This window comes from Chiloscyllium plagiosum, chromosome 18 (assembly GCF_004010195.1).
Source record: "Chiloscyllium plagiosum isolate BGI_BamShark_2017 chromosome 18, ASM401019v2, whole genome shotgun sequence".
Lineage (NCBI taxonomy): Eukaryota > Metazoa > Chordata > Chondrichthyes > Orectolobiformes > Hemiscylliidae > Chiloscyllium > Chiloscyllium plagiosum.
Window position 1 is genome coordinate 14,317,979 of NC_057727.1, and position 26,715 is coordinate 14,344,693.

The 26,715-nt window shown below is 41.1% G+C and overlaps 1 protein-coding gene across 2 annotated transcripts in view; it reads left to right on the forward strand.

Annotated features, from left to right (window-relative positions):
• slc38a3b (solute carrier family 38 member 3b) overlaps positions 1-26,715 on the forward strand; it is a 138,123-nt gene that overhangs the window by 77,429 nt on the left and 33,979 nt on the right. For both annotated transcript variants that reach the window (XM_043707722.1, XM_043707723.1), the window contains exons 8-12: positions 14,752-14,834; positions 16,441-16,499; positions 17,717-17,884; positions 20,173-20,252; positions 22,969-23,069. In XM_043707722.1, coding sequence (XP_043563657.1) covers positions 14,752-14,834; positions 16,441-16,499; positions 17,717-17,884; positions 20,173-20,252; positions 22,969-23,069 — 491 coding nt within the window. The remainder of the gene's footprint in view (positions 1-14,751; positions 14,835-16,440; positions 16,500-17,716; positions 17,885-20,172; positions 20,253-22,968; positions 23,070-26,715) is intronic.

The following is a 26,715-nucleotide window of genomic DNA, read 5'->3' on the forward strand; positions in this document are numbered from 1 at the left end:
TACAGTGGTGAAACCTGGATAACACCTAATCAGCAGGAGAAAAGATTTAAATAGTTTCCACCTTCACTGTCTAAGGTGTACCCTCAACATCTCTGCCTTGGGCAAGGTCACCCCTCAGATCTTGGAAGCATGCTAATCCTGTCAACGTATGCTCGTTGGTAAACCAATAACGTCTGTACTGGCTCAGCTATGTTCACGAGATTGAGGACAGTCATATGCCCAAAGATATGTGTAATGAACTTGCCACTGGACCCACAACCTCCTGGGTGTCAATAACTCCGCAGTTAAAAGACCTGCAAGCATGATATGAAGATGGCAGGTATTGGGATTAGAATGGTTGAGTGGTTGTTTTAGATGCAATGAGCCAAAGTGCTTTTGTCAGTGCTGTAGACCTCTATGACACTGAGAACTGGGAAAGAGTCGCTGATGGCTGTGACCTCTGACTCAGTCTTTGCAAAAGTGTTGGAAGAGCATGCAGGAATGACAAACTCAGCTGGCTGAGGAGAAGAGAAAACCCTTTGGCCCCAAGGCCAAAGAATCTTGCATCTCCTCAACCCACTCTCTTCCTCCACAGAAAATGCAGTGGACACTGTCGCCTGGGTCTCTCCTGCCACACTGGGCTGTATATAACAGGGTTGGCAGCCACGATGCAGCGAGATGAGAGACTTGAAAGATTTGAACATGATCAAGAGGCTTTCTCTATATGTAGCTCCGTGTTTTAAATTGAGATGTGTTTTCTGACTCAGCAGCATCATGGGCCTCAATTGCTGTGGTACTTCATAGACGTGGTTGTTTAAAGGAGTGACATATCGTTCCTAAGGCTAAAGGGGTCAAAGGGTATGGTGAGAAATTGGAAACACAGCACTGAGTTGGATGATCAGCCATGATCACACTGAGTGGCAGAACAGGCCTGAGGGGCTGAATAGCCTACTCCTGAATCTATTCTCCACGTATCTATGAGGCCTTCTTGCCTTGCCCCAGGGTTGAGGAATGGCACTGTTCAAGCCATACGTAGACCAATTGGTTCTAGCCAATGGGCCAAGATGTCTGTGCTCTTTTGCAAGCTGTAGCTATTTGCCTAACAGAGGGGAATCTAAAGAGCTGGGTCTTAACCCTTACCCAGTGCAGACAAGGGCCAGGTAGACTTGGGAGGGCCTCCTCCACTAGGGACACAAGGCCTAACTTAAATTTAAATGGCTATTGGGGTAACAGTGGGAGCATGCAGATTAGTCCTTTACAATAAATCCACCTGGGCTTCATACTCATAATTCTTCACTAACCCAGCCAGCTTTAGCCCCCAAAACACTCACTAATTTCTGCATTGAGTTAAAATTTAATTTCTGAAGCCATATCTCACATGGAGATCAGTGTTTGTAAAATCAAAGTGCCAACCACTTTGACGACTCGTTCCATTGATGTCTTTCTGTGTGAAGATTTGCCATCTTATGTTGCAATGCATCATTATTAACCATTACATAATTTCAAAATGGATATCAGACACTCGGTGGGTGGGATTTGTATGGGCAGGGTTTTCTATTCTCTTGACATAACGTTGGCAGAAGATCAAGGTAAACCTGCGGGAGTGTGAGCTGGAGATCAGAGAAAGCCTGTGGATATTTCTGCCAGGAGCTATGAACCAAATGGAAAAAATGTATTGCTTATTGTCACTCATTTACTATTGAGAGATAACAGCTCTGGAAGAGAGTGGGGACAGATTTACTGGCTGTCCTTCAAGGTGGACATTGGGTAATGGTGTAAGAGGGACAGAAAGGAAAAGGAGATAGATCCATATTTTTATTCACTCTTAATCAGAATTATTATTGTGCTAAAAATATGAGTTTATATTTCAACAGGAAAGTAATTGCTCAATGCACGACCATACAATCTTTTTGTTTAATCAGCAAGGTGAAGGTTAGAAGCTGCAATTTATCCAGAGATTACCATTTACTCAATGGGGGTAACGATCATTTGCTGTGCAACTGCTTCATCAGGATAAGGGTGGTTACCATGTGGCTTTTCAGTGCAGCAAACATTATGAAAATTAGAGGATCTTCCCCATGGGGGCTCAGGACCTCTCTGCCTGGGTCAAATAAGGAGGGTCATAACCCCTTACCCTTGGGCAATTGTCTGTGTTGGGTTTTCACCTTCTCTCCCTGTGTAGGGGACTGCCACTCAGTTGTGGTCTTCTCAAATTGACAAATTAGTGGCTGGAATGTGGGTTTGCCATCAATAGCGGGCAAGTAGTCAAAACTGGAAGCCAATAGGAAGTCCAGGAGCTTTGAAAAAGTAACATTCACACTACACAAATGCCAGGGAAGGACCATCTCCGACAAAAGAGATTGTAACCATCATCCCTTGGCATTCAATGGTGGTACCACCAAATCTCCCACTGTCAACATAATGGGGCTATCACGCGAAGGGGAGATTGGTAGTGGAATGGTAATGCTCTGAAACAATCCTCCCATAGCAGCTGAAATTTAAATTGGATTAATAAGCAGTACTGAATCCTTACTGTGTGCAAACCCAACACAGACATTTGCCCAAAGATGGAATCAAACCCGGGTCCCTGCAGCTGTGAGGCAGCAGTGCTAACCACTGCTACAATATAAAACCAGTTTTAATGATGGTGACCATGACAACTATCATTGATCATCATAAAAACCCATTGGGCTTGCTGATGTCCTTTAGGGAAGAAAATCTGCCATCCTTTCCTGGTGTGGCCTATATGTGACTCCAGACCCACAGCAATGTGGTTGACTTTTTGCTCTCTGCTGTAATGGTTCTAGCAAGCATCTCAGTTCAAGGTGCGCAATGGACGATGGACAACAAATGCTGGCCTTATCATCGACACCCACACACCTTGGAAGAATAAAGGAAGAGAAGGTCTGGACCAGCCACACAAGTGTTACAGTCACAAAAGGAACTCTGGGAACTCTGGCACAAGTAACTAATCTCCTTACTCCTGAAAACCTATCTGCCATCTACAAAGCACAGGTCAGAAGTGTACTGGAATATGTTGAAACTTGCCTGGACGAGGCAAGGTGAGGATTGCTTACTGTGTTACTATAGGGAACTGCTGTTTATTCAGCAGGAATAAGGGTTATGTTCTGGGCAACTCCTGACTTCATGTCTATTCAACAGGTATTAAGGTTATGCACAGTGTAACCATGTCGAGTTTTTGTTTATTTACCAGGGTAGAGATTAAGTCAAATGTCACAGCAGTTGTATTTGCCGAATGATGATTTCCTGTTGATTCAGCACGTTAGCAGTTAAAGGTAAATTGTTGGTAGCAGGAGTTGTTTTGGAGTTTCACCTTATTTACCAATGCGCAGATTAAGAAAATTAAATATTAAACCAGGGTGCAAAACAAGGCCCTTACCTGTGCAAGTGCTGAAACAGGGCTGTTCCTAAACATTTGTCAGTTGACTAGCTGTTCACAAAAAATGGCACAACTCCCAGTAAGGCCTTGACAGTGAAGAGAACTAGGCAGCTGCAGAGATGTAGCGGCTGTTCGCTTCCTGATCTATAAAGGGACTGTTCTAGCTGTCACTGGCTGTGGTGAGTGGAAATTTTATTAAGGCCAGGGGTTCCTCTGGTGCAATCATGAAGTGCCATGCCATGCCAGGTTTAATAAAGAGTGGGGTTTTTTTTCCAGTCAGTGTTTCATTTGCTTTTCCATTCACCCTTCAACGTCACTGCCAAGGCCAACATTTGTTGCTGATCCTAATTACCCTGGAGAAGATGATGCCGAACTGTTGCATTTTGAAGCAAGTGCAATCTCAGCAATGTTTGCATCAGCCACCCCAGGAGGTGGTGTGATTGCTGTATAAACATGGTACATAAACAGGATTACAGGCCACAATATTAACAAACAGGAATGCATTCACTCACAGCCACTCCATTATGGCCCCGTTTAGAGCAGACAAGAATTATTAAGGTAAAAACAATGACTGCAGATGCTGGAAACCAGAGTTTAGGTTAGAGTGGTGCTGGAAAAACACAGCAGTTCAGGCAGCATCCGAGGAGCAGTAAAATCGACGTTTCAGGCAAAGGCCCTTCATCAGGAATACAGGCAGAGTGCCTGAAGGGCGGAGAGATAAATGAGAGGAGGGTGCGGGTGGGGAGAAAGCAAGAATTATTAAGGGACTGTTAGCAAGATAGCAAGAATTATTAAGGGGCTAGTAGTGAACAGCCAGGCAAAGGATGAATAAATAGTCAGGCCAAATACACCGCTCACTTGGCTTTTGAATCATGCATTCTGTAGTGGCATGACTAAATAGAGAATTGGACATGAAGAAGGAAATTCAGAATCACAGAATCCTGACAGCATGGAAGCAGGCCATTTGGACTACAGAGTCCACAACCACCCTCTGAAGAGCATCCCACCCAGCCCCATCCCTTACCCTTTCTCTGCAGTCCTGCATTTCCCATGTTAATCCATTCAGCCTACACATCCCTGGACACTATGGGAGATTTACCATGGCTAATCTACCTAACATCTTTGGACTGTGGGATGAAACCCACGCAGGAAAGAACATGCAAACCCCACACAATCACCAGAGGGTGGGATCAAACCTGCGTCCCTGGTGCTGTGAGGCAGCAGTGCTAACCACTGAACCAGCGTGTCACCCACTTTTTGTTGTGCAAAGAGACTGGAGCTAATGGGATTATTCTGATTACAACAACCAGAACTTACATTTATATAGCATCTTTAACACAATGAAGCACCCCAAGACTTCACAGAAGTGTTATAAAAGGAAGTGCGAAATGATGCCACATAAGGAAATATTATATTAAGTGACCCAAAAGCTTGGTCAAAGAGGGAGGGTCTTGACAAGTGTTTGAAAGGATGAGAGTGAGGTTAAGAGGCAAGGAGTGTTCAGGAGGGAATAACAGAGCTAGGCAACTGAAGATACAGTCTGAACAAAAGGCCAGAGTTCAAAGCATGGGCATTTAAGAAATTTGATGGAGATGTTCAAAATTACGAGAGGCTTTAGTGGAGAGCATGGGGGAAATTATTTTCAATAGCATGAGGTTTAGTAACCAGAGGGCACAGATTTACAAAAATTGACAAAAAAGATTTACAGGGGATGAAATCAATTTGTTTGCATTCGATGAATGATTATCATCTGAAACTTACCGCTGGAAAAGATCTGGGAGCAGATTTAATTAGAAATTCTGACAGAGGTGAGGAAAAGTAGGGGAGTGGAACTAATTGACAGATCTTTAAGACACAGGGGGCATGATCTTAATTTTGGAGGAAGCTGCCACCACAACAACAAAAATTAAGCTAAAATATTTGTGTAAAACTTTCAGCTTAAAACAGGATTTAAAATAGATTATAAAATTCACACAGTAACAAGGTATCATTGATTTGTGCAATTCATTGAATCGTCGATGGAGATGCAATCCAGCAAGAAGCCATTTGGCCCATCTGTGCCTTTGGTAGAGCTATCCATTAATGATCCTGCTTTTTCTGCAAACCCCTGAAATATTTCAAGGATTCAAGTGTTTCTTTTAGTTCTCTTTTGTAAATTACTAGTGCAACTGCTTCCAATACCCCTTCAGGCAGTTTATTCCAGATCACAACAGCTCGTTACTAAAAAGGCTTACTCTTGCTATGACTGGCTCTTCCATCGGTCTCTTTAAATCTGTGCCATCTGGTTATCAGTCCTTCTACTGCCAGAAGCAGTAAATCCTGATCTGGATTAGATTCCCTACAGTGTGAAAGCAGGCACTTCGGCCCAACAAGTCCACACTGACCCCCTGAAGAGTAACCCACCCAGACCCATTTCCCCTCTGACTAATGCACCTAACACTATGGGCAATTTAGCATGGCCAATTCACCTGGCCTGCAAATTTGGACTGTGGGAGCAACCAGATGAAACCCACCCAGACACAGGGAGAATATGCAAACTCCACACAGCCTATCACCCAAGGATGGGATTGAACCCAGTTCGCTGGCGCTGTGAGGCAGCAGTGCTAACCATTCAGCTACCATGCCACCTCAATCTACTTTACTAAAGTCATTGTTGACTTTGAACATCTTTCTGAAATCTCCTCTTAATACTCTCTGCTCTCAGAAAAACACCAGTCTTTACATCAATTTGAAGTTTCACATCCCTAATACAGTTCTACCATTGTACCTCCTCGAAGACCTTGACACTTTTCCTAAAACTTGATGCCCAGAATTATTCACAGTATTCTGGCTGCGACCTTATTAATATCTTATACAGGGGAAACAAAACTCCACTGCTTTTGCACTCTATTCTGCAATTAATAAATCCAGTAATCCTACACAAGGTATTAATAACTTTTTCAATTTGTTCAGCCAATTTGTTTGTATGCCTCCCACCCAACTTCCCATCTCTTTGTTCACATGCCCCTTTTAGATTGCAGCATTGTATTGATAGTGCCTTATCTTGATCTCCACACAAAAATCCTATGAATTTTATCTGCCATTTATTAGCCCATTCCTCCAATGTTATCCTGACATCTATTACTATTTTAATCATTGTTAACTACATTTTTGTGTGGTTCTGTGCCATCTGCAAACTTTGAAATTATGTCCTGTGTCCCCAATTCCAAATTTTTATCTGTAATAGAGTCCTCACTCACAGTGTTAGGCTGATTGAATTGGAATTCCTGCAGTGTGGAAACACGCCCTTCGACCCAACAAGTCCACACCAACCCTCCGAAGAGTAACCCACCCAGACCCCTACATTTACACTTGTCTAATAACCTACACTATGGGCAATTTCCCACAGCCAAGTCACCTGACCTGCTCACCTTTGGATTGTGAGAGAAAACCCACCCAGACACGGGGAGAATGTGCAAACACCACATAGACAGTCACCCGAGGCTGGAATCAAACCCAGATCCCTGAAGCTGAGAGGCAGCAGTGCTAACCACTGAGCCACTGTGCCGTCCAATTGGTCTGTTGACATTGGGTTTGTTGTTCTTACCTTGTTAAAACAGGATTGATACAGTCTACAGAGACAGAAATATCAATAAAGTGATGGGGTGATTGTGAGGAAGGGAGTTACAATTGATGTCACTGATCGATGCTTTTCACAGAAAGCCAGTTGAAATTGTGGAGTCTCATAGGCAAAGCTATGAATCAGTCTTTCTTTGAGGTAAGTTTAAGATATTGATGCTTTTGCAAGGAAGCTGCATTGCATTTCCAATTTTTTTCTTTTAAATTTATTTTCTTCTGCTCCATCACATCCTCAGAGGTTTTCAATGGCTGATGGAGAAACAATCAAAGATTCAGGACCTCTGTAATGGCAAGAACTATACTTCCTGTCAAAGCTGTTCATTAAGTGCCACACTGTATCTTAGATCTAAAGTAGATGCTTAAAGAGGTCCCAGTGTAATTCATCGATTTATTTTGTGCATCATTGGCTCATCATTCTGTTTTCCATAGAAGACACATCAAGTTTATTTTGCAGAGTGCATAGTTGAAACCTTTTAAAGTAATCTGGTTATGCATGGGATGAATGTAGTCTGTGCTAGTAGTGAAAAGGTTAAGAGGTTCGCATGGCTTGGCTGCAGATTTCCATTACATTCCCACCTCTATTCTGAGGTAACAGCTTTTGACTATAAAATGGACCGTATGTAACAGAGTTACGAAGCTTAGGCCAAAGATTGCTACTACTGTTTCGGCCAAAGTGAAACACTGGGTTCTTTCAAGCAAAAGTGGAATCAGCAATGGGAGTGCTATTGGTGCCTCAATTTGCCCTATGTCCAGGACAAGGCTCATTGAAATCACTTGGAGAAAACAAAGTGGAATTGGAACACTGGTTGGCATCCTACTGATACAATGTAAAGGCCAACAATTAAAAAAATACTGAAGCTTTGTTTAAGATAGTCATACAAAACAGAGGCTTTGGATTAACATTGAGAGGCAGTGACTGTCCACAGAGGTGTGTCTCAGTGCATTTTGCCTCTGGAATGTTACATAATTCTACACAATTTTCAAAATACACAGAAAATCGACTCAATGTTCCTCAGCCTGATACGACCACCTATTTACTGCTACCAATAAAATTTTTCAAAGGCAAAGTTGGCATTCATTGCCTCCCCCTTTCAAAATTTTTTTCACGGGACATGGGCATCGCTGGCTAAGCCAGCATTTATTGTCCATCCCTAATTGCTATGGAGAAGGTGAAGCAAGCTGCCTTCTTGAAATGCTGCTATCCTTTGGGTGCAGGGACATAATGCTGTTGGGGAAGGTGTTCCAAGATTGTGACTCCACAACCGTGAAGGAAGGGTGGTAAGTCAGGATGGTGAGTGGCTTGGAGGCGATCCTGCACAAGGTGGTTTTCCCATGCATCCACTGCCCTCGTCCCTCGGAGATAGAAGATCTGGGTTTGGAAGGTGCTGTCAAAGAAGACAGGGAGAACATCTCCAGTGTACCTTGCAGCTGGTACATACTTATCCCAACCTACATTCCTGGTGAGCTGAGTAAATTGTGAAAGTGGTGGATGGGGTGTCAATCAAATAGGATGCCGGATAGTATTGGGTTTCTTGAGTGTCATGGGACCTGAACCCATCCAGGCAAGTGGAGAGTATTCCATCAGAATCCTGATTTGTGCCTTGATGATGGAGAGACTGGAGGTGAGTTACTCACTACAAGATCCTTTGCCGCTAACCTGCTATTGTCACTACAGTATTTAATAGACTAGTCCAGTTCAGTTTCTGGTCAATACTGAAGCCCTGGGATATTTATAGTGGATATTCAGTGATAGTAATGCTATTGAACATTAAGGGGCAATGGTTAGATTCTCTCTTGTTAGGGATGGTCATTGTCTAGCACTTGAGTGTTGAGAATGTTACTTGCAATTTAACAACCCAGCCTGGATGCTGTCCGCATCTTCTTGCATATGAATGTGGACTGCTTTGGTATTTAAGAAGTCATAAATGGTGCTGAACATTGTACAATCATCAGTGAGCTTCCCTCTCCCCACCCACTCACCCCCTCACCCCCTTCTAACCTAGCAATGGAGGGAAGATCATTGAAGATGGTTAAACCTAAGACTTGACTCTTCACTTTTAGGGACCCTCTTGTGGTGCAAAGGTAGAGTCTCTACCCCTGAACTGTGCAGTCTGAATTCATGTCCACTTGCTGCAGAAGTGTATAGTAACATCTTTGAACAGGTTGGTTAGAAAAATAAGTTTTTAAAAAAATTACTCTGCGAAACTGGGGAGGGGCCACTTTGGCACTATGGTATTGCCCCTATCTCTGAACCAGAAGGTCTTTTTTCAAATCTGCCTTGCTCCAGTGGTGTGCCATGATATATCTGAAAAGATTCATTAAAAATAATTATCCTAAGGAGCTAGGGCTCTGTGGTGGTGCACTGGTAATGACCCTAACTCTGGATTAGGAGGTCTGTGTTCAAATCGCACCTGATCCAGAGGCATTTGTGATAACATCTCTGAACTGGTTGATTTAAAAAAATATCCAGTCTGAGGAACCCACACAGCGATGTTTGGAGATGAAGATGATTGAGCTCCAACAACCACATTTGCCCTGGAGAGTGGTGATGGCTAATTATCTTGAATCTCTGGTTTGATTCATCTGAGTGGCTTGTTAGACCACTTCGGAGGGCAGGTAACAGGAGACAAATTTAAATATCTAGCTAACAGACTTATTGTCACAACACCTATGTATTCATCAAGTGGTTTCACAACAGGCAGAGCAAAATGAGGTAAATGTCAAACCAGGCTAACTGCACTTAACAGCTTGCCTCCATGTTGTAAACTCTATGTGTTGCTGCACCTTAGGACCTGTGATGGAAATATTTAGACATCAATCTTATATATCAAATACCCCATCCCGGTGCGGAGTTGGAGATCCGGTTGAATGAATCATGTTGATCTACACAGTTAGAGAAGTGAAAGTTGGATTTAATTTCATCTTTTGGGATGTGAGTTTTGCAGGTATGTGAACGCAATCCTGTTCAAAACCTTAACGTTGCCTCAACATGAATTTACCTCCTCATCCCTTCCACTCTTTCCAACCTGATCTGTACCAGGACCCTCGGCCTGTCACCTTGCCTGAGAACAAAAGCACAGCCCCACTTGACATGGTACAAAAGCAAGATGTTAACCTGTCAGAAGCCTGTCCATTAGCACAGAGTTAAAATCCGGCCCATTGTGTTCTAAACAGTTTATCTCTGGGGAAGAAATACTGGGAAAAGTGTGTTAGTTTCTTTCTGATACACTTTTGCCAATCATCTCTGTGACCAGGCAAGATGCCAGGCAGGAAATGGACACTCATGCTGATGCAAAAGCAAAGCATAGAAATGAGGGAAAAGGTGTGGACAATGGTAAGCAGCTGGGCCAGCCTTTACAAAGTTATTGTAAGCTTCACAATGCCAGCTTCCTATAAAATCCTGTAAACGTGCACACTGTTGACACCTCAAGTGTGTGACTCATAGGTTTAATCCCCATTTAGTTTAATTTCAATCTCCAGCAGACCACTTTCCTTCAGCTCAGTTGCATCAGAGCTGGGAATGAAACCATGTAATCCACTTAACCTGGGAGGCCAAGTCCACAACCACTGGAACCTGGCACTTGGGAATGGCTGCTGATCTTTGAGAGAGCTCATTCAGACCTGCAGAATGGAAAATCACTGGGTGCTGAACTGTAACATGGCAACCAGGACTGATCCAGCATTCGAGATTTCTGACAGTGCTGCCTGTTAAGGTCAGTACATGTGTAGTGCCTTTCTATGTCAAAAGATCTTCAAAATGCTTCATTCCATTAATTGCTTCCTTCAAATTGCATTCAAAGTCGCTTTGTTGATAAATAAAACGTGTAAGTGTTAGTGCAGTATCTACTGTTTTCTAACATCTGTGCTGCTCATTGGAAGCAAATTCCCAGAAGAGTTCTTAAATAGGCATTGGACTGTAATTAGTATATGCCTGCTTTAAGTGGCTGTGTGTCATGCCTCAAAACTGGCCTCAACCAATTTAGCCAGTCCACGTGATAATATATATTTGGCACAGACTGTCCCACTCCTAAATTTGTCAGTGTTGTGCCCCTTTATTTAGTTAGTAAATGCTCCATGTCAATTTCTAATTCCATAAGTCCAAAATTAGTTGCAAATTAAATACAATTGGATTTTTGAAATATTCCATTTCACTTCTGTTTTATCACACTTTTTACAGAAGTGCTACACAATGGTAGCCAGTTTATTTTTGATACGTTAGCTAAGTGGCTATTTTATTTTTGATACGTTAGCTAAGTGGCTATTTTTTTTACAGGAACATTAGCTGTCTTTTTCTGCATTAGAGGAGAGGGAATATAGTCAGGTTGGATCCTGACCTAAGTTATTGTTCACACATAAACACGCATATACAGACACACAATCTGCACACATTTACACCTCACACACACATTTGTACACGTACCATCTATCACTTTACACAAACACACACCACATTACATACATATGTATGTACACATTGTATGCATACACATTGTATTACACACATATACACAGCACACATACATATCCATATACACGTACCATGTGAAATATGCACACGTTTTCATTTTTCAGAAGGAATTATTGGACAGTAAAGGTCTGAGCCCATCTAACTCTTCACTTTCCCAGGAAGAATACACAGCCTGACCTGATTTAAACAAGTTGTCATGGTTTTTGATTTTGATTTGATTTGATTTGATTTATTTTTGTCACATATACTGAGATACAGTGAAAAGTTCTGAGTTGAATTCTAGCAAGACAAATCATGCCTTACATAAGTACATCAGGGTGAACAGAGTGCAGAATATAGTGTTACAGCTACAGAGAAAGATCAACTCTAATACATGAAAGATCCGTGCAGAAGTCTGATAAGAGTGGGGAAAAAGCTGTACTTAAATCTGTTGGTGCATGGTTTCAAACTTTTGTATCTTGCACTGTAGAGAGGGACCAATAAAATCCAGGTTTTGTCTCTTTAGTGGTTTGACCTGATAACACCAAAAGAATCACGGATGTTATTTTGTGAGTTTGATAAGTGTCTTGAGTAGGATGCTCCGTCATCAATAATTCTGTTCAAATAACATGCCAGTTGACTAATTACAAATAAATAACATAAGGTAGAAGTAAATATTAATTTTAAAACATATCAATTGGACTGTTTCTGATAATTCCACTGCAAACCATAGTTTCCACAATCTGTAGTCAGCTGAAGAGTCAGGTGTCTGAATTAGGTAATTTTAAAAACATTTTTGATATTATTGCCTCTGCTAGAATTCATCATTTCCCTCCCAATTTTCTTAGCTTTCTTCCAGCTTTTCTAAGGCCTACTGAGGCTCATGCCTACATCTATACTGTCTTGGTCTAGATGCTGGGAGATGTGAAGGGTCAGCCCGAAGTAACTCTGACGATTTCTTTGCATTTTGATGTCCAGTTGACCATGGCTGAGCTTATCAGTGGCCATGACTGGTTGCTAAGCATGTCAAAGCTGACTAGAATATAATACCTGGGGTTGTAAGTCCTGGACAAGGATTTCCTGACTAGTTGATTGTTTCAAAGGAAATAAGTAGTGTCAGAACTCTCGCATGGAAGCAACATGAGTCTCCAATCAGTTCTCCAATGGGTAGGAGAGTCTCTTGTTGCCAATATTCAATCAAGCCCAATAATTTTTTTAGGGGCAATGAAATGTTAGCTTGAAAGATCCGTGCAAATATGACACAGTTTACCAAGTGGTGAGTAACCCAAAAAATATTTGTGCACTGTTGGTTTGGATATACAGTCGACTAATGACAGCATCAGCCAACTGTGCGTCAAGTACTCTAAATGACTGGAAAACAGTATATTCTGTATTGACGTTGGTCCTTTTCTTAAAGAGAATATTCAATGTCACTGATTTATCAATACTGACATAGGAGATCTGTTTCAGAGTTAATCTGTTGAGGACTGCAGCATGCCCTTCATATTCCAGGAGAAGATCATTATGTTGGTTCCAGGGCATGCCATTGTAAAGTCACAGAGCACAATATTTGTGTTCACCTAATCCTTGCCAGGCGATTGTTCAGAGTGACAGGTGATTCACATTTCGATACTGCTTTATCACGTCTCTTCAAACAATCATAAAGTGCCCTGTGGAATCACTTTGAAGTGATGATTTAATCAGTTCGTGATCAGCAGATTCCTGCAAACATTAAGTGATAAAATGACCCGTTAGTCTTTTTGTTTCGATTAAAGAGGAAATTTATATTAAAAAATGATCATCATGTTCCTGAAACATAGGAGCTCGCAAATAAGTCTCAGTTTAATTTCCAAGCTACTACTCTGAAATGTCAGTCTCGATTAATTTAGCAACTGCTACATTGGGAATTGAGGTCATCAGCTTGAACTCAGACAGAAGAGTGCAACAAACTGAGCCAAGGTGACAACTGGAAGGAGCTTATCAAAGTAGTGGTGCTTCCAAAACCTGAGGTAAAAATCAGCATTTGGTTCACCTCTGGGTGCTCATAACACAAGAGATCACATGAGCACAGTCCAACCTAAGAACCCGGAGAAGAAATCTGTTATCACAACAGTTCAAATTGTAATGAGTACAGGGATGTTAATGGAATTCACAAAATGGGTTCAATTCTTCAGACATTGGAAAAGACATTTAGCTGACTGCTTTGGACCTGAAATAGAGCATTTGAAAGTCTGGTGGTGACCTTGTGCCTAGTTGCTCACCTGAATCATCTGTTAGGCAGTACATTAAAAAGGCACCCAGTGTTTGCAGAGGAGATCATTTCGATCTGTAAATTGGGGTGCTGTACTTATTCCAGGAACTTGTTGCTGTTTTCCAGGAGAAGTAGGTGAGGTATGTTTAAATGCCTGGCCCTAGGAGAAAGTGAGGACTGCAGATGCTGGAGCGCCAGAATTGAAAAGAAGGGCTTATGCCCATAATGTCGACTCTCTCCAGCTCCTCGGATGCTGCCTGAACTGCTGTGCTTTTCCAGCGCCACGCTTTTCGACTCCAAGTGCCAGTCCCATCATTCCAGGTGCTGGGAGTGACCTAACCAACAGTCTTTAAAGGAGGGAGGATGGGAAATACACCAGTAAAAAGATTTCACATTATTTAAATTCTTAGATTACTTTAAAATTCATTATTGGGGTTTGAACATGGGTGGAAGAGCAGCATACTAAGTGTACAATCGCCGTTAAATTGAAATTTGCATTTTCCAAGATGGTTTCTCAGTTGAGCAGTGAATGGTTTCCCTGATTAAAAGTCATCATCCCAAATAGTCTCCATACTTTTCTCAAATTGAAGGCGAATGGTGAGGTCACTGGGACCGTAATCCAGAGACATGTGGGAATGCTGGATTTTAAAATGAAATAATAAATCTGAAATATAAAGTTGCTCAAAGTAAAGATGACAGTTGATTATTGTAAAAGTTCATCTGGTTCACCGATGCAAATTGTGGAAGGAAATCTGCCAAGATCTGGTCTAGAAGTGATTCCATAAACACAGCAGTGCGGTTGACTCTTAACTGCCCTTATCAATGGCAAGCCATCCATTCAAGATCAATCAGAGGTGGACAATAAATGCTGACCCCGTCAGTGATGTCCACATGCAATGCAATGAATAAACAAGTTGTCTGTGCTATACATTTACAGTGTCCTCTGTCATAATCTCAGACTTATTTATTTAAAACAACTTTGCATTTGACTCATTATTTCTGATAATTTCTGACTTTGATGTGTGCAAACTTTGATTTTAGTTTCATCTTTTTCAGCGAGTGGTACCTGAATGGAAACTATCTGGTAATCATGGCATCTATCACGGTCGTTTTGCCTCTAGCATTAATGAAGCAACTCGGTTAGTATTCTTCTGTAAAATAATCTTGTGTGCTTAATATCTCTGTGAAATGGTGTAACGAGATCAGCTTTCACTGTTATTGTGTAATCCGTCACATTGAGGTACTGGATAGTGAAAGAATGGGAACAAATTGTCCACTAAGGGTGATTTACATAGTTTGCTGCAGATATGGATTTATTCCAGATGCTAGAAATCTGAAATAAGAACAGAAAATGCTGGAAATACTCAGCAGATCTGGTGAAAAGTCTTTGACCTGAAATATTGAGCTGGAGTTTCGTAGCGGGCTTTGAAAATGCAAGTCAGGTCACTTTCCATGTTCAGAAATACAGACTTATCACAGCTTCTTATACTAACCATATTTCTATCTCCCAGAGATGTGGGTGGATGAAGTTAGAGTTTTCCGAGTCTCAAGAAGGTGTTGAAGGAGCTACAGTGCCATGGCCCATCCATGTCCTTTCATAGTCTAACCATACAACATCGCCCCCATTGGCCCCAAGATCAATAGTTCTCAACCTTTTGAAACTTAACCAAGCATTCATAATAACCCCAGCTATCAAAACGAATCAACAGTATGGTCCACTGAAACTGAAATTGCAGATCTCATTCAAGGTACAATAGTGTTTCTTACCCTTTCAATGCAGATTGCATGTCAACAAATTAAGTGTGGTATCTGCTTAAAGTTTTTTATATACAATATCATAATTGGAATCATGACAAGAGAGCTTCCCAGTACATGACCTCCAATTTTGAATGAGCCGGGATCCAGAACTGAAAGAGTTTAAACAAAATCAGAACACAATCCACAATCTCCTTCAGACTCCAGGATTTGATAGAGTCTACAGCACACAAACAGAACGCACAGACTTAACAGTACATGCCAGTGTTTATGCTACAAGTGAGTCACTTCCCACATTTCTTGATTGAAGTTGATCAACACAATCCTCTATTCTCTTCTTCCTCATGCACACATGTGCATTTACCAATTTGTTGCAATGGTACACCAAAACGTTCTGCAAGCCTCCACCAGTCAGTCACACCCTGAGGATCATTTTAAAACACAAGGGGAAAATGAAATTCGCTGCACTGGCTGCTGAAGTACTTGAGTCTAATTTGAAAAAAATGAATTCATAGCCACGGGAGGTGTAATTACATCGGAATGTCTGTCAAATTGAATGCTCGTTAATTATTGATGTACTATAGAAATTTGAAAGATTGGAGATGATTCAACTTAAATTCCTAATAATGAGATGGAGCAAAGAATTAGGTCACAGTTATTTTCAGTAATCCTTCATGGTTTTCTGAGCCTTTTATTGAGTAATTTTCCAAAATCAGGCACTGTTTTGTCATCTGAATGAGGGGAGAAGATTCAACAAGAAGTGACTGCAATTAGACAGTCTGTGGTCAGCAGTTTGTAAGTGAAAAACAGAGAACCAAGGGTTACTGAGAAGGGTACAAGTGTGCAAAACATCTTTTCAGCCAATGAATGGATTCAGATGAATAAAATTCCCCAATACAACTCTCATTTTAACTATATCAGAGGGAGTTCTATTGAATATTTTTGGACCACTTGAAAAGTTAATGTTTTTTATGCATCTTTTAATTGTAGGCTACCTGGGATATACCAGTGGTTTCTCCTTGAGCTGCATGGTTTTCTTTTTAATTGTGGTAAGTATGCTAACATCAGTAGCTTGGTAATAGAGCTAAGCTCCTTCTGTAGAGGATAAATGATGAAAAGACAGTGCATTTCGCACAGTTGTATTCTACAAACAATGGTAACCTGAAAACATACCGGAGGTTCAGAGGTTTGGAACAGGTTTTGGGCATTTCTGATTGCTAACTCAACTCCATTTGTTGCCTTTGATGTATATTCTATAGATACCATTAAAAAAATATATTGATCATAATCTCAAAAACCTCTGCAGCTGCAAGTTATTGTTAAAATATAAAGTGAGAGTTTTTGGCACATTTATTGTCTTGTATCAGCTGTGGTTCAGTTGGAAGTGCTTATACCTCTGAGTTACAAGGTTTCAAGTTCAAGTCCCACTCGAGATTGAAATCAAGGCTGACACACCAGTACAATCTGAAAGGGGTACAGCACTTGTAGAGATGCTGTCTTTCAAGTCCCATCTGTTTGCTTGTGTGATTATAAATATTCCATTATACTACTTCAAACTAAACCAGGGGAGTTATCCATTGTGGCCTGGTCAATATTATCTCTCGATCGATATACAAAAAAAAAGCATATTATCATGTTTCTGTCTCTGGGCGTTTTCTGTGTACAAATTGCAAAGGTAATCTAATTTCCAAAGTACTTCAATAACCATAAAACGCATTGAAATGGCCAAGGATTACGCGCATGCTATATAAATGCAAGTCTTTTTTAATGTTATAAATTTATAACATTATATAATGTGATAAATCCAGCAATGCTGGAATGTTTAATGTCTTCAAGCATTTGCAACCATTCCAGTAAACTGAAAGTCAAACACAGAACTCTGATGGTGTCTCAATTTGCAAGAGTGTAACTCAAGTAATTTGCATAAAGATTGCAGTTGAAGCCACAGAGGAGCAGAGAGATTAGTTTCACTGATCAAGGGGAAAATATTGGCTGGTTCAGAGCAAATCTGTCTTCCATTTTTGGATGCTGAGTAGAGGTTTATGGTTGATATCTAGTGGAGAGTTTTAATTATTTCCTGATAGGGTTGGCATTGTTGTGCCAAATTCTTCCCTCAAATATTTTAGTGAATTACTCAAATACATAAGCTTATCTTAATCAGAGTCACTTCTCTTAAAATGCATTTGAAAAATTCAATACAAGTGTGCTAAGAGTTTGTACATTAATATGGCCAAAAGTAATTTTGATCTTTATGTGGCTGTTTCAGGTGATCTACAAGAAGTTCCAGATTTCCTGCTCATTTAATAACATCCATGCAAATAGTTCCCTTCTGGACAATGTCAACTATGGCAATATTACCAGCTACAACAATAGTGATGTTCACAAAGTCGCTGAGGATCAGTGCACCTCTCAGCTGTTTACCATGAACTCTCAGGTAACTTAACAGCAGGATCCAGTGGAAAATACTTTGAGGTTGTGATCTAGCTCTGACTCTAAGGAGGCCGCCATCTTCCATATTATCATTCCAAGGAAGTGGGGCTGGGATGGAGGGAAGCAAGTGATGAGGCTAAACAAATACTTGCTTCCATTTACTAGGACATCAGTCCAGCTATAGTCATGGCTGTCAGACTTTAACCACCCCTCACCTCCCCACAAACACACCCCATCCATGCTGCTTCTCATTGCTCCCATTTCCCCTCCATACATCAGCATTCACTCTGGACATACCTCAGGAATCATGTCAGAGAGTCATACAGCATGGAAACAGATCCTTCAATCCAACTAGTCCAAGCCAATCATATTCCTAAACTAAACTAGTCCGAATTGTCTGCATTTGGCTCATATATCTCCAAACTTCTCCTACTCATGTCCTTATCCAAATGTCTTTTAAATGCTGTAACTCTACCTGCAGCCATCATTTCCACTGACAGTTTATTCCACACTCGAACCACTCTCTGTGTAAAGAAGTTGCCTCTCATGTTCTTTTTAAATCTTTCTCCTCTCACCTGAAAAATGTGCTCCCTAGTTTAGAACTCCCCCACCCTAGGAAAAGACCCTTATATTCACCTTTTATGCCAGTCATGATTTTATAAACCTCCATATGGTCACCCCTATATCTCCAGTGGAAAACATCCCAGCCTATCACTTAAACCTTCCATTCCTGGCAACATCCTGGTAAATCTTTTCTGAACCCTCTCCAGTTTAACAACATTCCTCCTATAGCAGGTTTTCAAAAAGAAAATCCATTCACAGGATGTTGGCTAGTGGCTAATCATTTATTGGCCCAGAGGACAGTTAAGAGTCAACCACATGGGTTGGAGTCACATGTAGACCAGACCAGATGAGGATGACAGATTACCTTCCCTGAAGGGCATTGGTGAATCAGATGGGTTTTTTTTCCCTGACAATCGACACTGGTTTCATGGTCCTCATTAGACTATTAATTCAAGATTTTTAATTGAGTCCAAATTCTACTATATGCCATGGCAGGATTCAAACTTGGATCCCCAGATCATTACTAGGGTCTCTGGATTAATAACCTAGTGATAATACCACTAGCCCATGGTGTCCCGCACTGCAGAAGAAATCGTTTCAATGGGCATGAAAAATGGTTAAACTGTCACTCAGCCACACAACATGCTAAAAACAAAACTCAACCGTTGGAAGCTAAATTCCCTCAAGCAGTTATTTAGTCATAAAAATAAGCAAACATTTCTTTATGAATCAAATCAAAGATAGGCAACCCTTTAATAACCTCTGAACTCAAACAAACTGTGCATATAATTCTTTACTGAGCTAAGCAGTTGAACTGCTTTGAAGATCAGCCAAGCATTTGAAATATTCAGCTGTCATTACAGCTTCAGGCAATTGAAGTCCCTTTAAAATGAAGGTACAGATGTTTTGTTTTTCCATTTCAAAGGAAATGACCTGCCAGCCAAAGAATTCCAGGAGCAGGTGGCTGTTCCTTATTTATCCCCTCTTAGAGTTACGTTTACCTTCCCTTTGTGACCCCTCTGAGAAGCCATGAACTACATCGCTAATCAGAGAGGCCCAATTCAATCAAAATTGCATGATGGAGCGGGAGCAGTTTGCATTGGCCAACCTGTGATGGAGCTAGCAAGGTCTGGAATGTTGTCTGCAGGCTAGCTGCTTGTAAACTTTTATTATGCACTGGCAAAAATTACTAGAAACAGGAATAAGAATAAAAGTCTGAGAATCACTTCCGCCTGACATTTGTAAAAGCCCAGTTCAATAGACAATAGGTGCAGGAGTAGGCCATTCGGCCCTTCGAGCCAGCACCACCATTCATTATGATCATGACTGATCATCCACAATCAGTATCCTGTTCCTGCCTTATCCCCAACTAGACAATAGACAGTGAAAATCTGGGCCTCTGAATTTGTAATCCAAAGCATTGAAGTACGAGACATTCCAGAATTTTACTTTTGAACATATTTGAAGTCCTTGCTGATAGAAAACCTTCTTACTTATTAGGGCTTTTGCCTTTAAACTACATGCTACGGGATCTCCCATTGTACAGTTTGCAGCAAAGTAGAGAACACAATGTTTAATATCATAATTCCTCAATTTAACTATCTCTTCAATTGAGGAATAATAACGAAGCTGGAGCCTATAGGGTTGGATCTAATGTTGCAAATATCTATCTCCCATTTTCATGGTTTGGTTTAAATAAATTCAAAGTTTTGTCTCTCTCATTTGCAGACTGCATATACCATTCCCATCTTGGCTTTTGCCTTTGTCTGTCATCCAGAGGTATTGCCCATCTACACAGAGCTGAAAAAGTATGTATGCATGGGATTTTCAATTGGTGTAATGGATGCAATTGCTCGAGAGCTGAGCTACCAACAGGGGTGCACTTTGAGTTCTGTCATTATTGAAAATTTTATGATCCGTCTCTTTTTCCATTGTCTGTAAATGATGTCTCAATGTTAGTTCTGCACATCCATTGTAGCAGAGATAGATAGATTCTTGACTAACAATTGAAGTCTAATTGTATAGAAGGTAACGAGGAATGTGCTTATGAAATCAGCCACATGTTTATCAAGGGCTGAATGGCCCCTTCAGCTCCTAATTCATGTGGCCACATGCCCAATGTGGGATTTCCTCAGGGTTATTTAGAATTCATTCATGTGATGTGGATGTTGCTGGCATTAGTTGCCTTCTATAATTTCCCAGAATGCAGTTAACATTTTACTACACATTATGGAATCACCTAGGCGAAAGTGGGTACTGCAGATGCTGGAGATTAGAGTCAAGATTAGACTAGTGCTGGAAAAGCATAGCAGGTCAGGCAGCATCTGAGGAGCAGGAAAATTGACATTTCAGGCAAAAACCCTTCATCAGGAATCAGATACTGCCTGACCTGCTGTGCTTTTCCAGCACTACACTAATCTAGATGGAATCACCTGTAGACCAGGTAAAGATGGAAGAGTTCTTCTCTAATTGAGCATTAGCAAACCACATGGGCTTTATACAACAATCAACTAACTTTTCCTTTCATTGCAAACTTTATTATATACCATGGTAGGATTTGAACCCATTTCCCCATAACATTAGCCTGAGTTCTGGATTAATTAGTCCAGTGACATTACCGCTATGCCAACACGGCTCCAATGTTGGGAACTCTGCCCACATGTGAGGAGATTTTGCAGGCGTAGCAATGTCAGGTTGGGGCTTTTCCAATGTACGTTTGTCAACAAGCAATTCTCCCACTCCACTAAATTAAGTGAGGAGAGAGTCATAGGCAAATGGAATGCCCTGGTTCGGAATTGTCATGGGGAGTGAACCTTACCTGCAGATGAGCAGAAGAATCTTAAAGATTGAGCTGGATAAAGATCTTTAGGGGATGAGGAACATAAAGAATGGTGGTATCCAGCAGACAAGAAGCCTTTTTCTGTCATCTGGATGTATTGCCAGAGGAAGGAGAAACTAAGTGACAGCTTAAAGTTAGGGGGCTGGAAAGAAAGAGAGATTCTAAAGCTTCCTTTTTCCTAAGAATTCTAATAGAAAATGGGCAAAAAAACAGAGGCACTTAAAAGGAGGGAGGAGCAGGAAAAGAAACAAGGTTCTATTTTCAAACCGACTTTGGAAGAGTGAAAGTAAAATTAATCAATTTTCAAAAAAAATGAGAGATAGGAGAAAAGATTAATACTACGGACCTGATCTTATTGGTGTGTGAATAATGCATTTGAGTGATGCATTAAAATTGCATTTATATATCACTCCCATTTTGTGATATCTCCATCAAACGATACTGGGGTAAAAAGGGTTACTTCTCATGGTTTCTTTAAAGTATAGTGGTTTTGGGCAAGGCAGTGGGGAGCTAAGGTGCTAATCAGCTTACCCTGATGTCAGCTTCCCATAGACTGTAAACAAACAATATTTTGGTATGTCACAGCATTTTAACGAGTAATCTGTACTCGCAACATTGCAAGTCCTCTTTTTTGAACTGTAAATCACAAGATATAAATGACAATTACTGGGATATATGTCGACGATGAAGATCTGTTAAGGTAGAATTCTGTGCAGACTGTCATGTTTTTGAAGAGAAAGCTGGATTTCACCAACATTGGGTGGCACAGTGTCTCAGTGGTCAGCACTGCTGCCTCACAGCGCCAGGGACCTGGGGTCAATCCCAGTTTCAGGCAACTGTCTGTGTAGAGTTTGTGCATTCTCCCTGTTTCCTGTGGGTGCTCTGGTTTCCTTCCATGGTCCAAAAATGTGTAAATTAAGTGGATTGGCTGTACTAAATTGCCCATAGTGTCCAGGCTAGGTGGACGAAGGGAAATGCAGGGTTACTGAGATGGTGTTGCGGGGGTGAATCTGAGTGGGATACTCCTTGGCTGGTTGATGGGCTGAATGACCTGGTTCCACACTGTAGGAATTATATAATGAAATATTTGGAAATGCAGTAGTGGGAATTAGAAATCATTTCCTTAATCAAGGGAGACCATCCATACAAGTTGAACAACATGGCGTGTTCTTTATTTTGTATCATTATGTGAAGATGGGTTGCAGTGTTGGCATTGAGTCAGTTTGGATCTAATTGCTTATTGTCTATTTATATCAATAAGCAATTAGATTTTATATTTATATATTGTGAAGCCTTGTAGCTTATCCCAAATATGTCTCCAATTGATGGCTTATTTGGAGAGATGAAAGGCACAAATATCTGATTCCGATCACCCTGGGGATCCTTAGTTACATCTCCAGTCTATATAATTGTGAGCAAACATATGTCAGTGTGAATCAACTCTCAGGAAAATAAAATGTTCAGAGCATTTATAGCTGAACATAAAAAAGCTATCTTCAGTAGACCTAAACGTCGATTTTGCCTGTCCTCGGATGCTGCCTGAATTGCTGTGCTCTTCCAGCACCACTAATCCAGAATTGTAATTTCCAATGTCTAGTGAGGGGATATGTGGAATTTTGTTCTTTAATGAGAATTCCAACAGCTTTTTGGTGTTTTATGTCTGACAAGTAAAACTTGTATTTCAGCCCCTCCAAGAAAAAAATGCAGCATGTGTCGAACATCTCCATTCTGGTCATGTACCTCATGTATTTTCTCGCTGCACTGTTTGGATACTTGACATTTTATGGTGAGTTTAAAAATGTGCACTTTTGCTCAATTATATTGCACATTTGTACAAAAGTACATAGCAATTATACAAGATATTAGTGTGAACTCAATTACAATAAAGAAGCCTTATTGATGGTTTTCTCATCATCCTTTCCTGTTTACCCAGACTTGGGTCTCTTGATAACATATCAATTTGCAATATTTGTTGCACATTATACATAACATGAATGGTAGGTGCTTTTCCCTAGTGGAGGGGATTTCAAGACCCGGGGCATATTTTTAAGGTGAGAGGAGAAAGATTTTAAAAAGGACATGAAAGACAACTCTTTTACACAGAGACTGGTTCGTGTGTGGAATGAACTTCCCAAAGAAGTAGATGTGGGTACAGTTAGAAGACATTTGGGTAAGTACATGAATACGAAGGGCTTGGAGAGATGTGGGCCAAGCGCAGGCAGGTGGGACTAACTAAATTTGGGATTATGGTCAACATAACCTGTTCGGACCAAAGGGTCTATTTCCATGATGTATGACCCTGTGACCTCTATTTAAACTGATCTTCTCATAAATACCCTGATTAAAATTAGATACAATATTAACAGCGTTCTTACCAGCATTTTACAGATTTCCACCACAGCCTTTTCGGATTTTGTTGCATCTGTACCTTGCTTTTAAGAGAATTCACCGTGTGCTGTGGTATACAATATTGCAGCTTCACCTGATAGTTAGTCTGTTCACACACACGCACGCATGCTCACACACCCAAATGGTTTGCTGTAATATTTGGTTTATGACTTATCATGTGTTTTACTATTTTAAGTAAACTAGCCTACTGAGTTAATCAATCCCTGACAGCGATCGATTATTTGACCATCATCTTTAAAAAACAGATTTGTATTCCACTGATCTTTATGCATTTTCACTGTCAATATTGGGAACCATGTGAATTCCTCAGTATTTAATTATGTATTCCTTGTGTATTTGCATTTGCTATTTTTAAAGTAAACTTAAATTTGAAAAAAACATGTTTAATATGACATGATATTAAGACAATGGCCTAGGTTCTGTGAACTCTATATCACGTCCCTTACATAAGAATTTTCCTATTTCCCTCAGAAATGTTTCTGGACTCACCAGCTTCCTGTTTTACAGATCTTTCTTTATCCCACAGCCCTTTTATTTCAGCACTGGCCCCTTGGTGGTTCAGACTATCAATGACTCCAGAAGACTAAATGTAGTTCACCAAAGCTCTGTGTGTGATTTTGAGTCAGGGACAAGGAGATAGACATAGCAGTTTCTGTGTTCCTCTTCAACAAATCCACCATGCAGTACCTGACTATTCATTTTAGCAGTCAGGTTATGTTAGCATAGGTTCATAAGGAATGAGGAACTGTAGCAACGAGGTGAGAAATTTTGCACTTGTATTCCTAACACATTTTGACATCCAAACCAGTAGCTAAATAGAGGCATACAAAATGATATCTCCTGCCAAAATAATTTATTTTAGCAGCATAAGACATGTTGAAATTTGAGACCATTGACAATTCAAGTCTGAGCATTTCACAAGACTGGCTTGTCATCTTGTGCAAAGGGATTTGTTCCAATCTCAGTGCATTTATCAACTATATTCATCTCCATCGGATTTGAGATCCCAGTGAAACCTTTACCTTTTCATTTCTACATATTTGGGGTTCATTCCCAAAAAGTGGGTGGCACGGTGGCACAGTGGTTAGCACTGCTGCCTCACAGCGCCAGAGACCTGGGTACATTTCCCGCCTCAGGCGACTGTGTGGAGTTTGCACATTCTCCCCGTGTCTGTGTGGGTTTCCTCCGGGTGCTCCGGTTTCCTCCCACAGTCCAAAGATGTGCAGGTAAGGTGAATTGGCCATGCTAAATTGCCAGTAGTGCTAGGTAAGGGGTGAATGTAGGGGTATGGGTGGGTTGCGCTTCGGCGGGTCAGTGTGGACTTGTTGGGCTGAAGGGCCTGTTTCCACACTGTAATGTAATATAATGTAAAGTGTGGTTGTGTCCTGTACTGCTAGACTCTTATTCTGTCACCTGATCATGGTGTGCACAGAATCATACAGTATGGAAAAGGCCCTTCAGCCCATTGAGTCTGTACATTGCTATCTACACTAGTTCCACATTCCCACACCAGACCCATAACCTTGAATGTTACATTTTAAAGGTTTCCTGCCTCAGCTACCCTCTTAGATGGTGCATTCCAGACCCCCATCACCCTCTGGATGAAAGACCTTTTCCTCAATTTCCCTCTTAAATCTCCTGCCTTTCACTTTAAAATTGTGGCCTCTTGTTGACTCTTCAACAAAGGAGAATAGCTGTTTCTATTCACTCTATCCATGCCCCTCATAATCTTATACATCTCTATCAGGTCTCTCCGCCTCAACATCTCTGCTCCAAAGAAAACATCCTGAGCTTTTCCAGTATCTCCTCCATTCCAAGCAACTTCCTGGTAAATTTCCTCTGCTTCCCCCTCCAGTGCAATCACATCCTTCCTACAGTGCAATGACCAGAATTGCATGCAGTACTCCAGCTGTAGCCTAACCAAAGTTCTGTACGGCTCCAATATGACCTCATTGTTCTCATAACCCATGCCATGACTGATAAAGGCAAGCATTCCATAGGCCTTTCTAACAGTTCTGGTCGCCACATTACCAAAAGGATGTGGATGCTTTGGAGAAGGTGCAGAGGAGGTTCACCAGGATGTTGCCTGGTATGGAGGGTGCTAACTGAGGAGAGGCTGCGTAAATTAGAAGTATTTTTATTGGAAAGAAAAAGTTTGGGGGGACCTGATTGAGGCCAACACAATCATGAGAGGTATAGGCAGGGTGCATAGCAAGAAACCTTTTCCCAGAGTAGGGGACTCAATTACTAAGGGTCACGAGTTCAAAGTGTGAGGGGAAAGGTTTAGGGGAGATGTATGTGGAAATTTCTTTATGCAGAGGGTGGTGGGTGCCTGGAATGCATTGCCAGCAGAGGTGGTGGGGCGGGAACGATAACATCATTTAAGATGTATCGAGACAGATCCATAAATGGGCAGGGAGCAAAGGGATACAGATCCTTGGAAAATAGGCAGCAGGTTTAGATAGAGGAACCTGATCGGCACAGGCTTGGAGGGCCGAAAGGCCTGTTCCTGTGCTGTAGTGTTCTATGTTCTACCCTGTTAACCTGTCCTGTCGCCTTCAAGGATTTATGAACAAGCACCCACAAGGGATCCTCAATTAACCGTGAACATCAGGGTAGTCATCTACCAATGGAGGTACCAATCTCTTGCCCATTCTGAAGAGCTCTGAGTTCTGAAAAAAATCATATCAAACTTGAAATGTTAACTCTGTTTCTCTCTCCACTGATTCTACCTGACCAAGGTTTCTCAAACATCTTCTACGTTTGTTTCAGATTTCCAGCATCTACAGTACTTTTATTTTCTTTCTCCTTCTTGCCTTATTTTGATTCTAACTCTATGGCAGTTGAATTCTGTGCCCTCTCACTTGCACTGGGTTTTAGTTAGATGGTTGTTTATTACCTGCTAACTCATTGCATTAAATTTGCTGATTTCTGCTAGTTCTTGACAACCAAATGAACCAGCAAATGGGGATGAGACATTTTGGCTTAAAAAGGTACTAAGAAAATAATTAGGTCTTTTCTGT